Source organism: Morus notabilis, unplaced genomic scaffold, assembly GCF_000414095.1.
Source record: "Morus notabilis unplaced genomic scaffold, ASM41409v2 Scaffold245, whole genome shotgun sequence".
Lineage (NCBI taxonomy): Eukaryota > Viridiplantae > Streptophyta > Magnoliopsida > Rosales > Moraceae > Morus > Morus notabilis.
Genome location: NW_010363297.1, coordinates 34,256 through 44,455, shown reverse-complemented (window position 1 = coordinate 44,455; position 10,200 = coordinate 34,256). Strand labels below are relative to the sequence as shown.

Here is a 10,200-nt window from a genome sequence, read left to right as displayed (position 1 = left end):
ACACCCTTGTCTCTCCTCTCTATAGGCGCACACATACAATATATGAGATAGAATAGTTCTGTCAGAAAGATGATTTATTTACGGGAGAAAGAAGGAAATAGGCCAAGACTTGAGATGAATTAAAATTAATAGGCCAATCATTTACATAAGTTAATAAATATACTAAATTACTGCTTTCGTTCATAACTTGTCTAGTTATGAACTATAACTTGACACATTATTGTCCATAATTGTCCATAACTTGTCTGGCTATGAACCATAACTTGACAAGTTTATTCATAACTTATCTGGTTATGAACTATTACTTGACAAGTTATGACCTATTAATTTCTATAACTAAAAATTGACCTATATACTTTTTTAAGCTTTTCATATTGACTTATTTTATACTATTTCCCTTTATTTATAGGGCATTAAAAGTTACCTTAAAGCCTATTGGGTCAAGCCCTAACAAAGAAAGTTATTCAGTCTAATGAACTGACTGAAATATTTTGAGCAATGAACCCATGAGCCTCACACTATAAATAAAATGAGTTCATCTCATTATGACCCAAAATAATACCATGCATAATAATACGACTTTATCATAACATACTCCAATATAAATTATTTGATATTAATATATACGAGTCCGGTGATTATGCTAGTCCATACAAATATTCTAACACAAACTGCACGCCAGGAAAAGTTAGCAAGCAATAACTCGATCTATCAACCCCCTGAATATTTGGGCATGGGGAAAACTTTTGAGTTTTGAACATCATAAAGTAGAAGAAAAAAGTGACTATTTATTCTCACTTATTTCTGTAATATGTTGGGCGAAACAAAGAATGTCTACCTTTCTTCTGCAATTTAATAATCTAAATGTTCGCACCAAACGCGATTTCTAGAAATACACCACGGTGGGATTAATGAGTGGCCACGTCGCTTAAGCTTTCCTTCTCTTGGGACTTAAAATGAAATCATCGTCACTATCGTTCACAATTCTCCTCTTCACTTTTACATCGCCGTTCTTTGATGCCTGCAGCTGCTTCTGCGAACTCTCGGGTTTGCTTGGTGGTTTCAAAGGTTTAATCGGAGTTCCCATCCGAATTTGCTTCTGCTTTCTCTGCTTCCTCTCATATGCCTTTTTGGCTTTTTCAGGGGACAACAAACCATGTTCCATCATCCTGCAAATTGTAAGAATGTTTAATCATTTTTTCTTATTTCACAGGACAACAATTTGCATAAACTAAAAAGGACACTGTAAAATGTGTCATGTACAGAATCTGCATGACATTATTTCCATAGTGGGATGAACTAATCTATAAGTAGCAGTAGCATAATCGGATATGTAAAACGAAGGGAAGGCTTTTTAAATGTTGATGTTCATAAACAAATGGCTATGAATTGTATTCAACTCTTCCTGATCAAATATCTAAATGATGGTACGTATATCAACAGTGTACCATTATCTCGGTTTTCTAAATCAATAACACAATACTATTTCAGCTTGAAGGAATTGGGAAAGAAGTTAAACAACAATTACATAGCGGAAGAAGTATGAAGCATTTTGCATCACAACTCTCATGTGAAGACATTGTGTGGACCTACTAATGAATCATTCACCACCATAAGAGAAGCAACATAAGCACTGAACCAAAATAATGTGACAAAACGGTAATTCAGGTAAGCTGGGGCTATATCGGACACACGATAAGCTCAAATATTAGGGGCGAGCATCAGGCTCTACAACATAACCCAACAAAAGTGCCTGAAAAAAAAAATAAAATAAAAAAAAATAAAAAAGGTGAAGTGCAGGCCTTTAAGTTACATCGGTTTGGTAAAGTCTTCCCAAGCAAGATAATTCATGGTCAAATACGTTTGAAGGTTACAAATAGTTTACGCTCCAGCAACTAGGAGTTATGGTTTAGCATTAAAAAAAATTGAATTACTTGAAAAAACATACAAAATTAAGTTAAGTTGCCTCACACTGGAAATACTGTGAGAGTGCAAGAAAAGTTCACTCATTTGTCTAAAGGGCATCCATACGCTTCATTGCTATACTTATCTAACAGCTTGTTACAATCCTTGGGTAGAACTAATCCCCAAAAGCTAGCTTGTAGGGAGAGGGTGCCCAAGTAGTTATAAACCCACATGCTAAGGCCATGCTTTAGCAATGTGGGACTCAACTAGGATCCTAACATACCACCATGCTTCTAACACTGACGTTCACGGCGGCCCACTCTGCCCTTTCCAAGTCGCCCCTTCCGCAACGTGGGCCCAAGGTGGGGCATGCTCTGATACCAATTGTTACAACCCTAGGATAGAACTCATCCCCAAAAGCTAGCTTGTAGGGAGAGGGTGCCCAAGTGGTTATAAACCCACATGCTAACTCCATACTTTAGCAATGTGAGACTCAACCAAGATCCTAACATATGGGCTTAGCATGTGGGTTTATAACCACTTGGGCATCCTCTCTCTACAAGCTAGCTTTTGAGGATGAGTTCTACCCAAGGGTTATAACAATTGGTATCAGAGCATGCCCCACCTCGAGCTCATGTTGTGGAAGGGGCGACCTAGAAAGGCCAGAGTGGGCCGCCGTGGACGTCGGTGTTGGAAGCGTGATGGTATGGTGGTATGTTAGGATCCTATTTGAGTCCCACATTGTTAAAGTATGGGCTTAGCATGTGGGTTTTATAACCACTTGGGCACCCTCTCCCTACAAGCTAGCTTTTGGGGATGAGTTCTACCTAAGGGTTGGAACACATTCTCACTAAGGAATATGAATTGTAATGTCTAGAATTTACGTCCAATTCTAAGGGCTGTCAACTTAATATCAAATACTGAATGTGAAGGTACAGAAGATACCAGAGAAAAAGTTTTTTTCAAGTCAAACTCGAAAGTACTCGAGCACTCCAATTAAGATAATTTGAAGGCTGAAAACTGCATCTGATCAATCATTTATCAAGACCAGATGGGAACAGATCCTCTTTGTTTTTTCTTTTACTTCAAACCTCCATAGATGGCAAAATTTTTTTAAAAGAGAAAAAACATTTACATCTAGATCTAGACAGTGGACATTGAACCCTACAAAGTGGGCTGTACACAACTAATAGGAAAAAACAAGAAGCAAATTATACACACGAGACAAAACTATAGTCTAGGGGAGGAGAGAGAGAGAGAGAGGGGAGGAGAGAGAGAGAGAGAGAGAGAGAGAGAGAGGGAAAAACAAATCCTTGAATCTATATGTTGCTAATGATGTCATCTTGCTGAGTGTCCCACACAATTCCAATGGGAGCAGAACCCCGCCAAACGTGTCCTGAAAACCTTAAACAAATCCTAGCCAACTTATCAGCTGCAACATTTCCTTCTTAAAAGATATGAGAGAAACTAAGGTTACATCGCACAATAGTAAGTCGTAAAGTGCGAATCAAAAAGTTACAAAAATACCAGTAAATGAGCTTCTCGGATAGATCAATATGAAAGATGAAGTAATGGCGCAAAGATCTCTGATTACAAAAGAATAGTCGAGTAAAGTCCACCTTTTCAGTAGAAGCTATCTCGTAAATGCACTCAAAAGCACTCTGAACTTGGGAATGCAACAGCAAAATGGTGAGCTCATTAATTTCTAAAAACTTAAAGAGGCCAAGAATTTTAGGAAAAGGATAACTCATGTTCATCGAGTACCGATTCAAAACACCTTTTGTAAGATAGGTGTCATGATTTCTCTAGATTATAAGTATGAACAGGTGTAACTCGTTCCTAAAATTGCCTGCCCAGGTAGATTAAGTTTGCTGAATGTCAAAGTGACTTGATTTTAAAGTCTTCCTATAGCTTAAGTTGCTTGCCACTCTAACTATGATTTATCCAGAATAGTCATAAAAAATGATAATCTGAATCAACCCTTGTCTTCAAGAATAGCAGAGACTATACTAAGAAGGATCGATACAAAATATGAGCATAGGCAAGGGAAGCGAAGTACACTCAGTTTCATTTCCTCATTAAGATGATGACTAGTTTCCTTAGAAGATCCAAACAAATACTTTGCAACCTCATGAACCAAATAGCAAACAGGCAAGTAATTAATTAGAATACAGCCTAGCACCAAGCATCCACATCAAAAGATGATCTTGTCCTAATCGTGTTACAAACTTTCCTAAGCTTCGATAAGGGAAATCTAATAATTTAGTAACCCGTGAAATCTCCTTATAATACTCTAATGATAATCACTTGCTTTTCCCTGCGGGCAATGGAAACTATACTATCACTGATTAAAAAGTAAAAGCAAGGAACAAAACCAGATATAAAATTTAGTTCCTTTGTCAAGTGCCAAATTTTACAATCTAACAAACGAAACAATTAGATTAAGGAAGATCGGAAGCTCTCTTTTTGCAGATGGAAAGTTCTCGGAAGCTCGTATAGTATTCAACCAATTAGATTAAGGAATGTTAGTGAATCCTTAAGAACATAAATAATGGTACTAACCAAAATTCAGCCATTTCACTGGTTGGTATTTGTTTTGACAATGACTCATAGAAGATCCTCAGCGGTTCTCTCTGTAAAAAGGAAACAACAAATCAAAAGCACAAGAATTTAATTACACTTTATCACACAACTCATTCTACTTAAGAAAGAAGAGAATTTGGTCCCGGAATCAAAACCTCTTCAGGAGGATCATATTTCTGGCCTGGCAAAGTGTAAACTTTCTTCTGTTTCACCTTAGTAGTACTAGTTTTTGTTGTTTTTGTTGTTGTTGTTGTTGTTGCCGCTTTTGATGATCCTGATGTCGTTTTCGATTTCACCTTCACATTTTCAGCAATCTTTCTTAGAATCAGACGACATAATAAATATTCAATAAACCAAAGCACGAAATCTTAATCGGAACCAAATCCATGAACCCTAAAACCCCAAATCATCGAATTGACAAATTAAAGCAATTCATAATTCGATTCGCTCAATTCACGATCAAACGAATACAAACAAGCTGAATCGAATCAACCACAGATCAACTTTACCTCGGATTTTACGATGGTCGATACGAATTTCGGCCTCGAAGAATCAGTAATCTGCTTGCTGGAGCTCTCGATTTTCTTCTTAATTGCGGAAGAATCAAGCTTTCCCTTGGAAGAACCAGATAGGTTACTTGGCTTGAGCTTCACCACAGCAGTTTTCGTCTCCGTCGCCATGTAAATCTCTGCAAATTTTTCCTATTCGCTATTGATCTTGCGATAATTTCTTCAATCTTTACAGAATCCAATTTTATTTTTCTGTATAAAAAAGTGAATCAATCCACTTTTATTTTTTTGTATAAAATAAATAAATTAAAAATTAAAAGTTGTCGGATTCCGCTTGTTAAATTCTGGGTTTTCTTTCTTCTTCTAACAGCTAAAGAAGAGCTTTAAGTTTCAACAACCGAAGATTAGCAAAAAAAAAAGTTTCAACAACCGAAAGCCAATGAAATGATTGTTGTACCCTTGGAATTTCGAGAGAGATTAATCAGTCCAGGGCTAAATTTGTCATTTGGAAAGTCAGATGCGTACAATGTCAGATCCAACGGTTAGAATTGAGAGCCTAGGTTTCTTATGATGTGGCGACCTCAGGCTAGGAAGGCTATAGTTAACTGATATTTTCACTGACTTTAATGTTAACGGTGGTTTCGAACTTCGAACACGTGTTGCAAGTGTAAGTTACGAGTCAATGCGGAGTCATGTATCTGTGACAGTTTGATTTATTAGATCTTGTCCTGACAAAATTAAATTAATTTCCACCCCAGCAAAATAATTTTTTTTTTTTTTAAATTTCTTCCGCCAGAAAAGAATTTCTTCTTTATTTCTATTTGAATATTTTATTTTTTTCTCTCATAAAAATTTAAATTCAACTTTTTTATTTTAAGTTTTTTTGGTCACATATAAACTCAAGTCATAACTCTCGATTTTCTCCCTTCACTTGGCTACTTAATTATGATAATTTAGATTTGTAGGAGCATTCAACATAAGCTAAATACTAAAAACACAAAGATTTAAATTTTTTTTTAAAAATAATTATAATTTATTTTCTGAAAAAAGATATATAAACATATTAATTCTACATCCTGCTGCTAAACAAATGAAGAGAACAAAACAGCTCTTTTGTACCACTTCACATCCTTATATGTACAATACAATGAAAAAATTTAACTAAGTATTCATGTGCTAAAATTTTCAAAATCTCCTTCCCTTAATTCACCTAAGAGGTTCTCCACAAGGGTATCATTCCAAACCAACCAAGAATGCAATATACATTCATCTCTCAGTTATATGGGTCTTATTTGGTGAAGTCTACTGTACCAAACAGAGTGAAGTATCATGTGAAAAATGTCATATTTCTCAGGCTTAGAATGCCACAGGAAATGCTTTTGTACCTTTTTCACCCTCATCTGCATCTGCCTATATCTCTTCTCTGGTATGGAAAGGAGTATTTTCTTCAAGTTTGGAATATCCTTCTCTAATACAAAAACTGCAAAGGATTCCCAGTTCAGAATTTCAAAAAAAGGAGGCACGAAGTCGTCGGATATGATCACAGGAACACACTCGAAGAATATGGCCTCGACCACTCGCGGGCTGTTGACTTCAAAACCTTTTGCACAAATGCAGTACTTGCTGGTCTTCATGAAATTGACATAGTTCCTGTTGTTCTTGCTCTTTGGTAATCTGCCAAATATTTTCATGTCCGGATCTTTGTTTTCCCAGTGCTGTAGCAGAATAGGCCGGAGATAACCGTGCATACTCCCAGCAAAGAATGCGAGCGTTGACCTCTTTCTAAGAGGTTTGCCTCCAAGATCTCTGAGAGGATTCTTAGGCAAGTGAATATAAGTTTCGGGAAGCGACACATCTTTGCCAAAAACAAAACCTTCTTTGACGTCAGAATTGCAAAGGGCTCTAATGCACGTGGCCATAATATGCCTTGTCTCTGCAGGGGCCTGAGGAAATGGGTTTTCGTTAGCACTTGAAACGTATGCCGAATTTTTAGGATGATCCAAAATCTAAAAATGGATAACATATCAAGTTTTTTCCATATATATTTATGTCGAATAATAGAAGTAAAAATCAATTAGAAGTCGATGTATTGTCTACATTGAAACAGTGACACAATGTTGCTCAAAGTACAAACACGAAGTATTTTCACGGTGAAAGATGTAAGATATCCGCAAAAAAAAAAAAAAAAAAAAAAAAAAAAAACCCAAAAAAAAAAAAAAAAAAAAAAAAAAAAAAAAAAAAAGAATTGTTTTGAATTTTCAGAAAGTCCTAACGCCCTCTAGTGACTAGTTAAACAAAAATCAAAAGGAATTAAACAAACATACCCAGTCGTGGCAAGCAACAAGAAAATGATCTGCACCTCCAGTCCTGTTCCAGTATGGATATTTTCCCGCAATCATATCCACGTACTTCTCCAAATATCGTATAAGAGCCTTATGATTGTGCGAATTGGGTACGTACAAGGTTTCCTCTAACATTCGAGAGCTAAAAGGCAAGTAGAACAAGTGGGCTTTCCGGGGATTTTTGGTAACAAATTTTTTATTAGCTTCCAGCAGCTTCATAAACCATCCTTCAGAAGCATATAATCCCCTAAGAATTGGTGTGTGCAGAATAGGTCTCTCTCCTTCCCTGTAAATGTAAACTTGAAGAGTCTTTTCCATTAACTCATAGCTCCTGTAGACCGAAAAAGGAAAATGCATTAGTTAGATATGTTAGAAACAGGGCAAAGCTTTTACAATAATGATGTAATTCTTAGCATTTGAAAAATTACAAAATCATGGTATGGACTGTGCAGAACCAATCGTTAAATAAAATGCTTTCTAGTGCTTTCATTAATGACGAGTAATGTAAAAAGAGCAATACTTATAAAGCATTGAGTAGAAGTAATGCATCCCATTAAAATACCTTCTGAATATGGAAATATTCCTATAAAGCGGGGCATAAAGATTTGGATCGTTCTGTACAATAGGCGCATTCTCAATCTGCAATGCTACATCTCGCAATTCTTTGTCTACTGCTGAAGACCATCGCGGTATCTACACGTAAAAATAGAAAATATAAGAACATGTTGAATTATTTTAAATATTGATGAAAGTATATCCTCAAAACATGATGCTGAAGTTTCAACATACCACTGAATAATATGAGGCACGACTCTGAAGCAATAAATTATTCATGTCGGACAAAGTATATAAATCCAACACCGGCATCTGAGGCCGAGTATTTGTATTAGGAACTGCAGTCACTGGAGGAGTTTTTTCAGTGTGGCTGAGATCACTTGGCACTCCCTCAGCTTCTTTTTCTTTCTCAGAAGTAGCCTTTTCTTTCTCCACTAAAAAGGGATCGGACTTGCTAGATGTAGCAGGAGTGCTAACATTTGTATGTGAAACTGTCTCTGCTGTAGATGGTGGTGAATCAATCAAGGGTGTTGAAGGAGAGGGTGATGGAGGACCAGAATCCGAGTTCTCGCCCTTATCAGAAGTTGTAAGATTAGTAGCATCCTTCTCAATTTTGCTTGTTGAATTATCACTACCTGTGGCATGGACATTTCCATTGAAGCTCTGATCAGGTTCTTCTGCCTCCTCATCTTGTGCAAGTCCATCATCTACGTTTTCTACATTTTCTCCCTCCAAAGTTTTATTTTGCTTCACCAAATTCCTCGACGAAGAATCCTCACCGCCAGAGTTATCCGCATCCCCATTTCCTTCCGGTGCACTACTAGAGGTCCTTGTATCGTTAAGTGGCTCCTTAATTACATGCCTATCAGTGTAGTTTGAAGCACTAGAAAGTGAATCTCCATTTTTCTGACTACTTTTCCCTTGTACCGGAACCTTTCCAGTGGAAGTCAAAGATGAAAAACTACCATAGGGGAGTTCAAAGTACTGGAACGCTAAGATCAGAGCAAATAACAGCCCTATAATCCAAATCAATCTCCTCGTTTCTACCTGGCATAAATTTGAAAGTTTCTGAACCATTTTGAAAACCCAATTCCGATTTCTTGATGACTCTCAAGTTTCAACCACAATAACATACCTGCAAATTACATAGCACAGTCAGCAAATGAACCATATTTTAGGATTACCAAAGCGTTTCATATTTTCTAATCAAACCACTCCACAAAAAAAAAAAAAAAAAAAAAAAAAAAAATCCCAGCCAATATTGAGAAAATCAACGACAGTGGCAAACCATCTAAAAAAAATGAAAGTTGTGACTTGCTAAACTCAACTCATTCAGTACAGAAAATGGTTTCTTTGGAAGCACGTGGATTTATTTTTATGTCATGAAAATTAGGTTCAGATTGGGAAAGAAAGTAAAGAAAAGGAGGCATAAATGTAATATATTTATCTAGCATGAAGAGTTTGATCTTTGTGGTCATTACAGAGAAACTGAAATGAGAATACTTTTCTTCTTTATATAAGCAAATCAAACGTGACTTTTCCAGCAAAAAAGGGAAAAAATTAAAAAATAATAATAATATAAAAAGATAAGAAATGTAACCGTATAATCTGCAGAACATCCAAATTCCTAATCTTTAACGAACAGAAGAAAATGCAATAATGCATTAATGAGAAAGTTGTTGACCAATTAGAAGTAATTCCTACTCATCACCAATAAAGGATCAATCCCAAGAATCCCAATTCCAACAAGAAATTAAAGCCAAATCACCTTTCAAGATCCTCAAAAATCTGCTAAAAGCTTAAATTTTCTTTTGAAACGAAATTGAATGACTAAAACTATCAAGAAATTACCAAATTCAATTGAGTAACTCCTCATGCAAGCCCTGTATCTTGAGAAAATCAAAGAAGAAATAAATGAACAATCAAAACAGAATCTTCAAGCATTCAAATAACCAAATATGCCTTTCTCACTAAACAAACAAAGAAGCGATCTCTATTACATTCAACCATATAACAAAAAAAAAAAAAAAAGGAAAAAATAAGAGGCAAAGAAGATTCTAGGCTTGATCACGAACTATACGAACAGAGTTTAGCTTCAAGAAAACGGTTCCAAAAGAAAAATCTAGGAATCTTCTTTCTTCCTCGTTTCGTCTCCCTTTTCCTCCGAACTTTCTCGGCAACCAAACAGTGTCTGAGAAGAAAGAAAGAGAAACAATTCACCTTGGAATGAGAGAGAGCGTCGACGTTCTTCTTCTTCTTCTGCTGTTTCTGGTTTTTGGCTTTACCGAGATGTGGGAAACTCTGTG

The 10,200-nt window shown here is 36.2% G+C and overlaps 2 protein-coding genes across 3 annotated transcripts; both read right to left on the bottom strand.

Annotated features, from left to right (window-relative positions):
• Positions 1-688: 688 nt before the first annotated feature.
• LOC21393990 lies at positions 689-5,372 on the bottom strand. The gene is made up of 4 exons (XM_024169517.1): positions 4,998-5,372; positions 4,644-4,784; positions 4,468-4,538; positions 689-1,169 (listed from the first exon to the last, which is right to left on the bottom strand). Exons 1-4 carry the CDS (start codon positions 5,166-5,168, stop codon positions 929-931), a joined length of 624 nt encoding a protein of 207 aa, XP_024025285.1. The 5' UTR covers positions 5,169-5,372; the 3' UTR covers positions 689-928.
• Positions 5,373-6,075: 703 nt separating this feature from the next.
• On the bottom strand, positions 6,076-10,200 carry LOC21393989 (probable glycosyltransferase At3g07620). Of its 2 annotated transcripts, XM_024169513.1 has the most exons (6): positions 10,115-10,200; positions 9,746-9,783; positions 8,129-9,029; positions 7,902-8,032; positions 7,322-7,670; positions 6,076-6,940 (listed from the first exon to the last, which is right to left on the bottom strand). In XM_024169513.1, exons 3-6 carry the CDS (start codon positions 8,969-8,971, stop codon positions 6,275-6,277), a joined length of 1,989 nt encoding a protein of 662 aa, XP_024025281.1. In that variant the 5' UTR covers positions 8,972-9,029; positions 9,746-9,783; positions 10,115-10,200; the 3' UTR covers positions 6,076-6,274. The 2 variants fall into 2 exon arrangements, with proteins under 2 accessions (XP_024025281.1, XP_024025280.1); XM_024169512.1 differs by lacking the exon at positions 9,746-9,783.

What these genes read in the sequence shown, in the direction of transcription:
- LOC21393990 (XM_024169517.1), bottom strand. Translation starts at nt 5,168, where the DNA reads ATGGCGACGGAGACGAAAACTGCTGTGGTGAAGCTCAAGCCAAGTAAC. An exon ending in CGACCATCGTAAAATCCGAG is followed by an intron (nt 4,785 to 4,997) that starts GTAAAGTTGATC and finishes GAAAATGTGAAG; the next exon opens with GTGAAATCGAAAACGACATC. An exon ending in AGTGAAATGGCTGAATTTTG is followed by an intron (nt 1,170 to 4,467) that starts GTTAGTACCATT and finishes TACAATTTGCAG; the next exon opens with GATGATGGAACATGGTTTGT.
- LOC21393989 (XM_024169513.1), bottom strand. Translation starts at nt 8,971, where the DNA reads ATGGTTCAGAAACTTTCAAATTTATGCCAGGTAGAAACGAGGAGATTG. An exon ending in GTGCCTCATATTATTCAGTG is followed by an intron (nt 8,033 to 8,128) that starts GTATGTTGAAAC and finishes TTTTACGTGTAG; the next exon opens with ATACCGCGATGGTCTTCAGC. An exon ending in TTGTTGCTTGCCACGACTGG is followed by an intron (nt 6,941 to 7,321) that starts GTATGTTTGTTT and finishes CCATTTCCTCAG; the next exon opens with GCCCCTGCAGAGACAAGGCA.